General features: G+C 38.2%; 1 protein-coding gene across 1 annotated transcript in view; it reads right to left on the bottom strand.

The window, feature by feature from the left end:
* Nucleotides 1–15,543, bottom strand: part of GPR158 (G protein-coupled receptor 158) — a 308,597-nt gene that overhangs the window by 139,375 nt on the left and 153,679 nt on the right. The window contains exon 3 of the mRNA XM_055543835.1: nt 14,323–14,425. Within this exon, the coding sequence (XP_055399810.1) occupies nt 14,323–14,425 (103 nt within the window). The remainder of the gene's footprint in view (nt 1–14,322; nt 14,426–15,543) is intronic.

Genomic DNA, 15,543 nt, shown 5'->3' with positions numbered 1-15,543 from the left:
ATAATTAAATTACATTATATATATGTATATAAAGTAGGCTTTCTTCTTTCATTCTTTCTTTTACTAGAAAATCTTTTTTCTAAATCAGACTTACATACCATCTGCATATGAGAGAAAGACAGACATTTCTTTCACTAACCCAATTTTGTTGCATATCTTTTTCCTAATCATGGTCCCCTTTACATTCATCTATTTTGTTGTTCATAAATCAAGGTTCTTTCACAGTGATCACAATGTCCCCCACTCCTAGTTTACCAGAGAGACTGTTACTACTTGTTTAGATTTACCCTGTTGAAACAGAGAATGTGAGGGAGAATTCAGGAAAACAAGAATTTCAGATGGTCCTATCGCAAAGTCCATTTCTGGTGTCCAAATGTCAATTACTCTGCCCCATTATTGTCTTTGCCAACCTATTACCTCGAGACCCATAGGAACACAGTCCCGCTCTGTCTCTGTTCACGTCTCTCCCTCATGCCCCAAGCCCTTATGACTGTCTTTAATTGCCTGTGTTCCTCTGCTGTGTTTACTGCTAGAGCTTTGGAGACCCATATGCTGAATCCAAATAAACTGAAAACTCTGTAAAATAAGACTATGGTTTTATATTCTTATTTTCAAGCCTAGAGTAAAATGACAAAACACCCAGTGTATACTGGGCTATGATATATCACCATGAGTACAGGACATATCACAGAGAAACCCATACAGTCCATTAAGTAGGATTCTTTCCTCAAGTAGGACTAAAATAATGAAAGTGAAAGTTAAGTTACTCAGTTGTGTCCGATTCTTTGTGATCCCATGGACTGTAGCCTGCCCAGCTCCTCTGTCCATGGGATTCTGCAGGCCAGAATACTGGAGTGGGTTGCCATTTCCTTCTCCAGGGATCTTCCCTACCCACAGATCAAATCAGATACAGACACTCCTGCATTGCAGGCAGATTCTTTACCAACTGAACCACTAGGAAAGCCAAGTAGGACTAAAATAATAGCTAGCAGGTATTATGCCTACTGCAATAATAGCAGCTAAATACAGGGTTGGAAACTGACATAACTCCAAATAATTCTATATTTCCTGATATAAAGTAATACTACATTGGTTAAATGAGTGTTTCAGTATTCGTGGAGAAAAAGACATTTCTTAGAAGATAAATTATGATATCATTTTATTATTTGTGCTCAAAATAATCACAAGATCAATTCACAAATGTCAAATAGTGAAGTGCTGTCATGAGAAACTTCTCTTTAAAAACTGCCTTCACTTTGCTTATGGACTATAAAATCATGAGATGCTATAAGGGGCACAAAGTGTTAAAATGGAGAGAAAGCAAAATTGAAAGTAAGATAATTGATTTCTGAAGCTCAAAAAAAACTAAAATTAAGAATACAGCTTTTTACCTTTAAGTGTTTCTTGTAGAATGCAAAGCATGATTAAGTAACCTGGTTCCAAAAATATTTCATTAATTTATGTTGAAGTTCTCTATCTAGGACAAGAGAATATATGCAGCTAGTAGAAATCATACAACTATAGATAATAATAATGGGCTTATTGTTCATCTACTGAATGGTGCCTTAAGTTTATGACAGTTTAAAATGTTAAGTTCCTAGAGAACAGGAACATGAATTATATACCTCTTATATACTCAGCACCAAACACAGTAATTTACACATACTGGATAGTTAGGAAATAAATGGCAATGATCAAAGTGATTTCTCAAAAGAATAAATTAACTGATCTGTAATACAAATGTATAGATGAAACTACATTCAGCTCAATAAATCTTCATGTTCTCAACTCATTTATGCATAAAATCTATTCAAAATTATATTTTTCAAGATGCTAGACATAAACTAGAAAGATATGTTAAGAATATAAGCTTATTGAATTTTAGAAATCTGCTTGGATGATAACTTGATTCTGAGCAACTTGAAATATTCTCCATGCATAGAATCTCAATGATGACAACGTCAGTCACTCAGTCCTGTGTGACATTTGTGACCCCGCAGACTGCAGTACGCCAGGCTTCCCTGTCCATTACCAACTCCTGGAGTTTACTCACACTCATGTCTATTGAGTTGGTGATGCCATCCAACCATCTCATCCTCTGTCGTCCCCTCCTCCTCCCGCCTTCCATCTTTCCCAGCATCAGGGTCTTTTCCAATGAGTCAGTTCTTTGCATCAGGTGGCCAAAGGATTGGAGTTTCAGCTTCAGCATCAGTCCTTCCAACACATATTCAGGACTGATTTCATTTAGGATGGACTAGTTTGATCTCCTTGCTGTCCAAGGAACTCTCAAGAGTCTTCTCCAACACCACAGTTCATACGCATCAATTCTTCAGCACTCAGCTTTCTTTACAGTGCAACTCTTACATCCATACATGACCACTGGAAAAACCATAGCTTTGACTAGATGGACCTTTGTTGGCAAAGTAATGTCTCTGCTTTTTAATATGTTGTCTAGGTTGATCATAACTTTTCTTCCAAGAAGCAAGCGTCTTTTAATTTCATGGCTGCAGTCATCATCTGCAGTGATTTTGGAGCCCAGAAAAATAAAGTCTGACACTGTTTCCACTGTTTCCCCATCTATTTCCCATGAAGTCATGGGACCAGATGCCGTGATCTTAGTTTTCTGAATGTTGAGTTTTAAGCCAACTTTTTCCACTTTCTTCTTTCATTTTCATTAAGAGGCTCTTTAGTTCTTCTTCGCTTTCTGTCATAAGGGTGGTGTCATCTGCATATCTGAGGTTACTGATATTTCCCCCAGCAATCTTTATTTCAGCTTGTGCTTCATCCAGCCCAGCGTTTCTCATGATGTACTCTGCATATAAGTTAAATAAGCATGGTGACTATATACAACCTTTATGTATTCCTTTCCTGATTTGGAACCAGTCTGTTGTTCCATGTCCAGTTCTAACTGTTGCTTCTTGACCTGCATACAGATTTCTCAGGAGGCAGGTCAGGTGGTCTGGTATTCGTATCTCTTTAAGAATTTTCCACAGTTTGATGCGATCCACACAGTGAAAGGCTTTGGCATAGTCAATAAAGCAGAAATAGATGTTTTTCTGGAACTCTCTTGCTTTCTCAATGATCCTGCAGATGTTGGCAATTTGATCTCTGGTTCCTCTGCCTTTTCTAAAACCAGCTTGAACATCTGGAAGTCCACAGTTCACGTACTGTTGAAGCCTGGCTTGGAGAATTTTGAGCATTACTTTACTAGCGTGTGAGATGAGTGCAATTGTGCAATAGTTTGAGCATTCTTTGGCACTGCCTTTCTTTAGGATTGGAATGAAAACTGACCTTTTCCAGTCCTGTGGCCACTGCTGAGTTTTCCAAATTTGCTGGCATATTGAGTGAGGCACTTTCATGCATCATCTTTTAGGATTTGAAATAGCTCCACTGGAATTCCATCACCTCCACTAGCTTTGTTCATAGAGATGCTTCCTAAGGCCCACTTGACTTCACATTCCAGGATGTCTGCTCTAGGTGAGTGATCACGCCATCGTGGTTATCTGCGTCATGAAGATCTTTTTTGTACAGCTCTTCTGTGTACTCTTGCCACCTCTTCTTAATATCTTCTGCTTCTGTTAGGTCTATACCATTTCCGTCCTTTATTGAGCCCATCTTTGCATGAAATGTTCCTTTGGTATCTCTAATTTTCTTGAAGAGATCTTTAGTCTTTCCCATTCTATTGTTTTTCTCTGTTTCTTTGCATTGGTCGCTGAGGAAGCCTTTCTTACCTCTCCTTGCTAAACTTTGGAACTCTTCATTCAAATGGGTATATCTTTCCTTTTTTCCTTTGCCTTTCGCTTCTCTTCTTTTCACAGATATTTGTAAGGCCTCCTCGGACAACCATTTTGCCTTTTTGCATTTGTTTTTCTTGCGGATGTCTTTGGGAAAGCAAAATCCCAATCTGCTTTGCTAAAGCTTAAAAACAAAGATGATACTCAGAACTTTCAGATGAAACAAATACTGCTGCTGCTAAGTCGCTTCAGTCGTGTCCGACTCTGTGCGACCACATAGACGGCAGCCCAGCAGGCTCCCCTGTCCCTGGGATTCTCCAGGCAAGAACACCGGAGTGGGTTGCCATTTCCTTCTCCAATGCATGAAAGTGAAAAGTCCAAGTGAAGTCGCTCAGTCGTGTCCGACTCTTAGCGACCCCATGGACTGCAGCCTACCAGGCTCCTCCATCCATGGGATTTTCCAGGCAAGAGTACTGGAGTGGGGTGCCATTGCCTTCTCTGAAACAAATACTAACTGAAGACAAACAGCAATTATGAAGAGCTATTAGCTTTGGCAATAGCGGCTTTTCAATTCATTAGATGGGTGATCAAATAGGCTGCCTTGAGCAAAAGTGCAGAGGATTCTAGGAGGAGGTTACAGTAGCACCAAGGAACACTGGTGAGTCTAAAATATTCACCTGCAAACATGGGCCCATTTAGAGAAATTGTGACAACTGGTAAACTCTGTGTTAACCTATCTGCTTACTTAATTCTTTTACACTGACATCAGAACAACACAAAACTGTGGACATTTTTGTTTATATCAGTAAAATTTTATATTTACATAAACTAGTAAAAATATAAACTTCAGATGGGGAAGTAATCCACAGTACATTTACTCAATGGAATTCTATGTAACAAAACTGTGTTCAAGAAAACTGTATATATTATTTCAAATGAATATAATATACCAAGTTTTTAAAAGATCATATATAGAGAGACATTTGTATAAAAACTATAAACTTAAAGAATTAACAACAGATTTTCAAACAACTTTTTAAATTCTACTTTTCTATACATTCCAAAGTTTCTTTGTACTGTGTGTGCAATACTGATAATAAAACATAAATATTTAAAACGAGGACCCTCTGGATAGCAATGAGCAACAAAGAGGATTTTTGCTCCAAATCCCAAAGAACTAATTAGCCCGCCAATGCTACAATTACTGAAAACTTTTAGACTTCTGAAATTCTGAAGGTATTCTATTTTCGTACCTTTTAATTTTGATATATTTCAAAATGTACCCCAGGGCTTCCCTTGTAGTTAAGACAGTAAAGCATTTGCCTGCAATGCAGGAGATCTGACTTTGATCCCTGGGTTGGGAAGATCCCCTTGAGAAGGCAACTGCTACCCACTCCAGTATTTTTGCCTGGAGAATTCCATGGATAGAGGAGCCAGGCAGGCTCCTCAGTCCATGGGGTCACAAAGAGTCAGACAGGACTAAGCGACTAACACACACACAAAATGTACCCCAGAAAGTTTTCTTCCTATGTTTTATGGAAGAAAAACACTTAGTTTCTGATTTAGAAAAGAATGAGGCATGAGTTCAAGGAGGGAGGGTGGATTGAAGCAGCAGTTAAAAATTTCAGGTCTTCACAGTATAAACACTGAATAGAAACATCACTAAGGTTTTGCTGATTAGGACTCTTAAGTGCCAGTAGTATAAAACTGTGTTTTCTCAAGAGCAAAAACACAACTTTTGGACATTTGAATATCTGGATAGAAATCACGCCTACCCATGAAGTCCTGTTAAACCTTAAAGCTCTTACCTTTGACCTTAGTTTACCAATACTGGGGAGCTCCCCTGGGTTGGGAAGATCCCCTCAGGGAAGGGAATGGCTACCCACTCCAGTATTCTTGCCTGGAGAATTCCATGGATACAGGAGCTTGGCGGGCTTCAGTCCATGGGGTCGCAAAGAGTTGGACACGACTGAGCAACTAACACTTTGAATTGTTCCTCTAATATGGATAGTGAACGTATGCTATTCAAGATGGCCCTCATTTGTTGCCTGTGGGTAGTGCAATATGTTCTGGGAAGATGTGGGTCTATCCTAAAAACTTAGATACCTCACTTTTTTACTCATTTCTTCTTTTGTCCAGTTCTAAACAAATTCTGGCACAGGGTCAGTGTCCAGTAATATTTTTTGACGGACGGATTTTCAAGCTCTTAAACCAATCAACACATGAGTTGACCAGAGGTCACTTCTTGGAGGTGTTGTGGTCCTCAGTGCTAGGAACCGGTCATAGCAGAAGATTATAGTTGGGACCTTTGCAAGACCAGCTACACGTGCTGTATATCACAGACCCCTTCTTTCCATTCCACAGGCATGAGTTTAAAAGATGAGTCACAGATAATGAACAGAACCCAGCTGGTAGTAACAAAGAATCAAGCCAGACATTAAGGGTTTAAGCATTAGCTCTCCTACAACTAATGCTCATCTGAAATCATTATTAGGGTGAACATCTTCCTTTCCATACACATATTTGATTTTTCATTAGAACTGGAGGGAACATATTCATCAATCAATGTTTGGAGTTAATATGCTGCCATGAGCTCACTTGGGAAGATATATTTGTTGTTCGTTATTTTGTATGTTTAGGATGATGAAGTAATCTGCCTCTAGTCTCCAGCTTGATAAAATCACATCCAAAAACTAAGTGGAGATAGGTACATGCACATGAGTAGCTCCAGCAAATTCAGAAGTTGTCTGTGTATATTTGGTTCAATATTTATAACATTCACAAGGAGAAAACAGTTATCCAACTGTGGTGATGCTTACACTGCTATCCATAAAGACTGCTACTGTTGGGACATGAATATATATTTGCATATCCTAAAATCAGGATTAGCTACTATATATTCATGTATTTATATCAAGAATGGCTAGCTGTAACAATAAGCTCAAAATGAAGCCCAGTGCAAAAATTTAATTTATATTTCCTCATTATGAATATAGTCAATCTTTCCCTATAAGGTTACATATATATCTTATATTCACTTTTCTATTGTCTTCCGGATTTTTATTTCTTATAAGTGACTTTAGTGATCTTTTTTTTTGGATAAAAACACCACCTTAGATAGATTTTGGAATAATTCTGATCTGAATTATAAAATTATTAAACATGAGTAGATTCTTTTGCCTCCAGACAATTTACTCATTCAATCCCCAGAACACCTAATACATAATAAAAAGATTAAACTCTCCATATTCACTTTAATATAATAATCACTATAATCAGAGGATATCATGTTATCTCAATTATTCCTCATAACTGCCAAGAATAGACTTCACTATTCCTGATATATGTATGACTAAGAGGAGAATCTCAGAAAATATGAGAAACTTCCCAAGGCTCCTCTGAGTAAATAGAGATAAAAGTCAAATCCATCTGACTGACTCAAAGGGGATCCTCATACAAAGATCCCACTAGATTATGAATTGCCTAAATTGGCAATTATTTGGGATTGTGAACAGTTTCCTCTAGAAAAAACACCATGGGATACCATGAATACTGGAATGAATGCTGAATGGGAAACACACAAAGTGTGCATGCACGCTCAGTCACTCAGTCGTGTCTGACTCTTTGTGACCACATGGACTGGAGCCCATCAGGCTCCTCTGTCCATGGAATTTTCCAGGCAAGAATACTGGAGTGGGTTGCCACTTCCTACTCCAGGGAATCTTCCCAACCCAGGGATTGAACCTGTGTCTCCTGCATTGGCAGGCAGATTCTTTACCACCGAGGCACTTGAGAAACCTGTTTACTAAATGTACTAGCTTTCTATAACTGCTATAACAAATTACCAAAAACTTGGTATCTTAAAACAACAAATTTACATTGCCTCTCATATGAAATATACAGTTGACCCTTGAACAACACAGCTTTGAACTGTGGAAAAATGTGGATTTTTCCACACGGAAACTCTGGAAAATGCCCTATAGTACTGCATGATCAATAGTTGGCTAAATCCATGTGTGAGAAGGAGGGCTGACTGTAAAATTATACATGGATTTTTCAGCTTCACAGGGGCCAGTGCCCCTAACTCTTTGTGGTTAAAGAGTCACCTATAGTTATATTAATTCTTTTATTTCTATAGCTTGGAAGTCTGATATGGATCTCACAGGGCTATGTAATCGATGTGTGAGCAGGGCTACATTTTCTTCTGGAGGGTCCAGGAGACATTCCATTTCCTTGCTTCTTCCAGCTTCTTGAAGCCACCTCCATTCCTTGGCTTGCAGACCCCTTTCCTCCATCGTCAACGACGGCAATGTATCATTCTTCTGCCACTTCCTGCATCCTCACATCTGTCTCTGACCACAGCTGGGAATGGTTCTCTGCTTTTCAGGACTCGTGTGATTAGACTGGATCTACCTGGATAATCTACCCATGTCAATATCTGCAATTTAATCACATCTGAAAAGTCCCTTTTTTTGCCATGCGAAGCAGCATTTTCACAGGTTGTGGAAATTTGAACATGCACATCTTTGGGGGTTTGGGGGGCGCTATTCTACTCACAACAATGAGCTAATGTATGAATGACTGACAGTCAAATTTCCCTGCCAGCAGGGTTTTTGGGTTTTTTTTTGAGGATAGCTGATTGTTAACATAAGTGAATTTCCCTTAGCAGTCTAAAAATGTAAAATCATATAAACAAAAATAGTAAAATAAATTAAGAAATCTAATAAAATTTTAGCTAGTAGGGGAGAAGGAAGTTTTCTGGAGGACTGAGTATTGCATCTCTTAGGAGGGCCCATTTTAAGGATAAAAACTGAAAAATATCAGGGACATGAAAATATGTTACTCTGCTGGGAAGTAAAGCAGATACCAGTTAGAAGGGATGAAAATGGGCAAAATGTGTGAGGAAAGGGGTAAGCAGAATAAACCCAAGCTCTCAAATAAAAATCATAAACAGAACAATATTTTGAGCATTTAATATGTGTCAACTGCTATCATCAGAATTTTACATTCATTACATCATTTAATTCCTTATGTATTCTATAAAGCAGATAGCACTAAGTGAAGTTTAGGCTAGTTAAATAATTAAGCACAGTACAAATAAGTAATAGAACCAGGGTTCACACCTAAATTAGACTTATCCCAAAGACCAAGCTCTTAATTACTATATTAAACTATGGTAGAAATTCAGGTCTGAATTAGCAATGAGGGAAATCCAACATGGTATGTTTCAATAATTGAGAAGAATCAAAGACAAACAAGGTAAATGTGACAGTTAATAGTCTAAGAAGATCAGTGGCACTGGAACTCTCCCACTAACAAATAACCCTATCTGCCAGACATTTAGTGACTAGATTTCAATCCCTATAAAGAGGATTGATTCATGAAAGAAGATATTGAAAACTGAAAATTCGCCAAATGACTGACAAAAGCATAAGCCAAGGCAGTTAGAGAATTGTGCTACCACAACTGGAATAAAGTGATTAGAACCAGATCACAAGGCTTAAGTGAGACCGACAGCAAAAGTAACGATGCTGATTATGAGAATACGATGTTCAGGTTCTTTTCACCTGTTCCAAGTTTGGGACTGGACTAGAGACTGCTGCTGGACTTAGTCTGCAAAAAGCCAAACATCTCCAGCTTCCCCAGTCATGAAACAGAAGACGGACAGGGAGTGTGAGACCCAAGTGCAGCAAAAAGATTCACACCCTATAGACAGCTTAGCCTTGCTCAGCAGTTTGCTGGGAGCTCAGCATCTCTATATTGTACCTGCTTTCAAAGAGTTTCCCACGTTTTTTATTCTGAGACTACGTATTTTTTAAATCTCTGATTTTGGGGAGTCAACAGCCATCAGCCACCAGCATCTGCAAAGAAGGGGCTGTCACTTTCAGATGTGGGTCATTTGTAAGTTGGGTTTATCTGGAAATGTATATGAGCTGAAGTCAATCCAAAAGGCAAGAGAAGTTAAAACTGAGAGGCTGGTAATGTGTCCACAAGAAAGAGAAATGAGATTGTACTGAAGACAGTTCATACTGTGACAGATGGATTTGAGGAAGATGAGCTTGTCAAAAGCTTGTATCTCATCAACCTGGAAGTGGACAGCCTGGATCTGAAGAGACAGTTACACATCAGTACTTGTCGATTCTGAAATCCTGCTACTATCCAGATGTCAGACCATGTTAGCTCTCCTATGACCACCAATCTAAAGAGAGATGCTAGAAACACAGTCTCTGGGCTGTCAGCACAGTTTTAAATCAAGTCATCTGAACATATCTTTGTTGGTCTTTACAAGCCCTTTGTTTACTGTGGGCCTACGTCTACACGAAGATTTTTAACTCACTTCATATTTTAACAGGATTTTTAACAGTCGCATTGACATTTTCTCTAACAGATCAAAACCACATCTTAGTTCCTCTCTCTAAATGGGGTACAAGACTATAGGTGGGAATTTCAGATCTTTTGCCTAGCTTCACAGCTATAAATTAAATAAATTATATCTTTCAGAGGCATCTCTGTTTCCTACATCCCATTTCCCCTATCAAGCAACTGATTTCCTCCTGTTACCTTAATTTCTATATCTCCTTCCTACTGCCCTTCTCAATGGAGCATTGGTTGTTACAGATTTTTGCTGTACCATCTTCCTTCTGATCCATGTAGAATTCACTTTCCAAGAATTCTAGATTTAAAAACTGGTTAACCAAATATAAAGAGACAAAGTACTAAATGCCAAGGATACTTTAGGATTCTCTACTTACATGGCCCACTGATGTGTGTTTATATATATGTGTATATTTGTTTGTTTGCTTATTCACTTATTTAACTACATCTATGAACATCTAAAATTCCATGGACAGAGGAGCCTGCTGGGCTACAGTCCATGGGGTTGCAAAAAGTCAGACAAGACTGAACAACTGAGCATGCACGCTTATTATATGCCAAGTACTTATTAAGAACACTTATTATATGTCATGTACTGTGCTAGCTGTTTTACATACATTATCTCATTTTGGGGGTTTTCAATATCTTCTTTACCTTTGGTCCAAGGGATTCATCTGGTCATTCCTTACTTCATTGTAACCTCCTTAAGACTATATGAAAGCTGACCATATGAACTGCTTGGATATTACAATTAAAAACTTAACATATTAAAATGAAGAAATGTAGTAAAATTATAATAAAAAATCAAAAATATTTTTTTAAAGTTTGGATAGTCCTTGGTAGATACCTTAGTGAGTTACAACTTGTATTCCTTTTTTTTAAATTTTATTTTATTTTTAAACTTTACAATATTGTATTAGTTTTGCCAAACATTGAAATGAATCCACCACAGGTATACCCGTGCTCCCCATCCTGAACCCTCCTCCCTCCTCCCTCCTCCTTCCCCATACCCTCCCTTAACTTGTATTCCTTGGGCCAAGGGATTAATAATGTTAGATTTTCATGCAACTTGATGGCAAGGCCATCAGGAAAGATATTTTTGGTCAAAGAGCACTTTACTGACCTCAAATTATAACTTGTAGATAGCTTTCTGTTCTGTCATTGAGGCAGGCCAGTTCTAGTTAAATATGTGCTGAGGTCAAAGCTGAATCACAGCTATACCCAAATATAGCTCATCTTTCTGAAAACTGTGGCCTCTTTTCCTGGCTGTTGTGTGTACAACATTGGAGTTATTTAGGCTTGTAAAGAGAAGCAGCCTCCTCTTAGAGTAGGTCAGTGAAAAACACTGGCTTTTAAAATAAGGAAGAAAGTAGGAGTGTGCAAATTAAATAAAGATAAGTTGTTAAAGGTTAACTAGTTTCTCCTGGTGGTGTTATAAGCAAATGGCACAGTCATTCTCTGGTTCTACAATATTTAGATGTTTTATTTCAGTCACATAGTGGGAGCTGAGAACAAATGTGGGTAAACCAGATACAAAATACCTTCACAGAACATAAGCTAAAACCTATTCCCTTAATCCTTCAGTGTTGAATCATATGTTCTGTCTGGACCATAAATGTGAAGAATGCCAAAGTATCTGGGCTATTGCCATGGTCTTGTATACACACACACACAAGGAAAAGCACATCCATGCTGAAAATATATTATCATCACTGTTATTGTATTAGTTTTCTATTGTTGTGTAATGACTTACTGGAAATCTACAGCTGAGAACACCTATTCAATCACTTACCAGTTTCTGTTGATCAGAAGTCTGACCCAGTGAAGCTGGGCTCTCTGCTTGGGGTCTCACTAGACTGAAATCAAGGTTTGGGCCAGGCTATATTCTCATGTGGAGCTCCAGGTCCTCTTTGCAAAAGTATCCAGGCTGTTGGAAGAATTTACAGATCCTTGCATTTTATAGAACTGAGGTCCTTGTATTCTTGCTGGCTGCCTGAGCTCTTAGCAGTCACCCTAGGGTGCTAGCCACATGGTCCTCTTAAAAGCCAGTTTACTTCTTCAAAGCTGGCAGTAGAATCTCTCTCTAGTTTGCTTCTAGGGGAAGGAGTCTTATTTAATGCAATGTAGACACTTGAGCCGGAGAAGGCAATGGCACCCCACTCCAGTACTCTTGCCCGGAAAATCCCATGGATGGAGGAGCCTGGTGGGCTGCAGTCCATGGGGTCGCTAAGAGTCGGACACAACTGAGCAACTTCACTTTCACTTTTCACTTTCATGCATTGGAGAAGGAAATGGCAACCCACTCCAGTATTCTTGCCCGGAGAATCCCAGGAACAGCGGAGCCTGGTGGGTTGCTGTCTATGGGGTCGCACAGAGTTGGACACAAATGAAGTGACTTAGCAGCAGCAGCAGCAGACACTTGAGCAACTGTACCATGACTTTTACTACATAACACTGCCTAGCAAGGGGGTGAGTCCATTTTATATTCGCAGGTGCCACCCACACTTAAGGGGAGGGGATTGTACGACACGTGTGGGAACAGAATTTTGGAGGCCATCTTAGAATTATGCCTACAACAACCATTACTCAGAACACAGGCTGAACCCTGGGAATCATATGACTTAGGAGAGAGCAAAATGTTACTCACTTCCAGAACGCAGAAGTTTAGTGGAAGCTGTCTCAAGATAAAGAACAATACTTTCCAAGAGAAAAACCAAGAAAAAAAAATCTATAAACGTCTGCCAAGTTTCAGAGAGGAAGACACTCAGGTTTGAATCTCATGTATCCTTTGAACTATGCCCAGTAGAGAAACAAATTCCTATTCAGACCAATTATGAAGCTGACAAAGATTTATGGATGACTATCTAAACTATTCCTGTATCTTGGTTCTACAGCTCCAAACCCTAACTTCCCATAATGCCACCTCATTTTTCCATACACTTTTTGTTAATTATTATACCCAATAGCTGGCTACATGCCGATGTAAAAAAAAAAAATCAATATTCAAATAGCAACTTTGACATCTTCTAGAGTACACTGCAACACAGTAAAATCACAACAAAGTGGGTCACACCAATTTTTTTGGTTTCCCAGTACATATAAAAGTCATGTTTAGACCATTTTGCAGTCTATTAAAGTGTACAATAGCATTGTGCCTAAAAGTACACCCTTTAATTAAAAAATGCTTTATTGCTTAAAAAGTGCTAACCATTATCTGACAACACAGGGTTGCCACAAATCTTAATTGGTTAAAAAAAAAAAAAAAAGCACAGTATCCTAGATGTGTGATACAGCAAAGCACAATAAAATGAGGTCTGCCTGTATATGCCCTGTATCATCACCTCCCCTTGAATGTGGGTGGACCTGTAAATATGATGGGATAGTCTTTCCTTTGATTAGGTTTACATTACATGGCAGAGAGACAGGATAACACTCCCAGGACTTATAGAATGATTACACTGTATGAGACTCCATATGAACAGGACTAGGAATTGGGGAGGTTTTCTTGGTAGCTTTGAAAAGTAAGGGCCACATGACTTGACCTTGAGGAGGCTTCTAGAAGCTGAGAGTAAGCCCAGACTGGCATTTAGCAATGAAATAGGGACCTCACACACACAGGTGCTAGGAACCGAATTCTGCCAGTGAACTGAATGAACCTGGAAGAAGTCTCTGAGGCTCAGATCAGATCACATTACAGGTGACACCTTGATTTTGGCTCAGTGATTCCCTGGGCAGAGGAACCACTTAATCCCTGAATGAAAAGCTACCCAATTAAAACTGTGTGATAATAAGATTGTGTTGCCTTAAGTTATTAACTCTGTGGTAATTCTTCATGTAGCACAGAGACCTCACATATAAACAAATTGATACATAAATAAATTAAGCAAACTAGAAAAATTAGTTTTAGGAACTTTCTGCAGCAACAGCTCACAATAACTGAATTCTAACTGGTCTCACCAAGCAGCAACAGTATTTTCAGGCATTTAAAATGTATTGAAAATGAAAATATACCTAAAACAAACACATTTTTGGTGATATGCCAGAGGATTAGAGATGACAAACTAAAGCAAAAACTCCTTAAGTGATGAAAGAAGGCCAAACAAGTAGGGATTTAATCATCTAACTTCAACAAGGTTAAAAGAAAATCTGAAAAATTAATTATGACAGATATTATGTGTATGTACATATATGAACAGGACCAAAGGGCACTTACTCTGAAAGTTGTTGAATGAGAAGTCTCGAGGATGATAGAATCCTGCTTTGCAAATACACTGATAAGCTCCAAGCACGAATCCTAGGCCTTTAATCGGCATACACTATGAAGAAGAAAAGACAGCAGTACCGTTGATCATAGGTTATTTAACTGTATAAAGACCCACAGATATCCATCATTGCAAATGGTAACAGAATGATCAGATTTTCCTGAAATAAAATCTCACTTTTGAACTTTTATTTTAGGTTTGTTTGCCAACAGGCATTTTTTTAGAAGTAGAAAACTGAGTTTTCTTTCTAAATATATGCCATTACAGCTGCAGTTGCCATGTATCTTTAACTCATTCGGTAGCCAGAGGAAGTTTTTAATACCTCACATATCGTCTTATTTCTTTACGAGACATTTCCTAAGCCTGTAAGAATATTTTTAAGCGATTCCATGCCATATATTTCCACCAATGCAAAGGTAGGTAGATGGACAGACAGATATACAGAATTTAAGATGTGGAAGCTGCCTTTATGAATTAAATATTCATTAAACTTTTTCCTTGGGAAAAAAAATACAAATTGATGGACTAACAAAACAATAAACTTTAAAGTGCAATTTAGAAGAGGAAAAAAGATAAATTAATAATCTGAAGCACTCTTTACCTAAAATCATGTGACAAAAAACAATGATTGGCTTTCCAAATATGTCACACCAAGGGACATAATGGATATCTCCCAAAAGCTTAATATTGACTTCTTTCAAAGATATCACTGAACCCTACCAAAATTCAGTTTAATACATTTCACTTAGGCTACATTCAAGTACATAAGGAGGGAATAGCTTCTATTAAAATACAATTTACCAGTAAAACAGGTGTTTCTAGAATTTTATCAACACTGAAATTTCTTCTCTGGTATCTCTCCACCTATATCCCAACCCTTTGCCTTTCTGCCAATTATCATCTATTAGAGGAGCTCAGAATTTAGTAAATTTTAAAATTATAAAGTGTCCCTCTCATACAGAGACCCTTGAGAGAAAATTTCAAATTATCAAAATAATAATCCCTCAGTCTAAGCTCTAAAAATTAGTAACAAAATCAGTATTGCATATCTTGAAAACTCTTAACGAACAGTCAGTAAGGTGGCAAGAGCTAATATATGCTCTAAATTCACAGGTTATAGCAAGCAAAAATCTTTGGGAAAACAGCTTTCTAAAATAACTTGACTGTATTAT

This window comes from Bubalus kerabau, chromosome 13 (genome assembly GCF_029407905.1).
Source record: "Bubalus kerabau isolate K-KA32 ecotype Philippines breed swamp buffalo chromosome 13, PCC_UOA_SB_1v2, whole genome shotgun sequence".
Taxonomy (NCBI): domain Eukaryota; kingdom Metazoa; phylum Chordata; class Mammalia; order Artiodactyla; family Bovidae; genus Bubalus; species Bubalus kerabau.
This window is presented reverse-complemented; position numbering and strand designations above follow the sequence as displayed.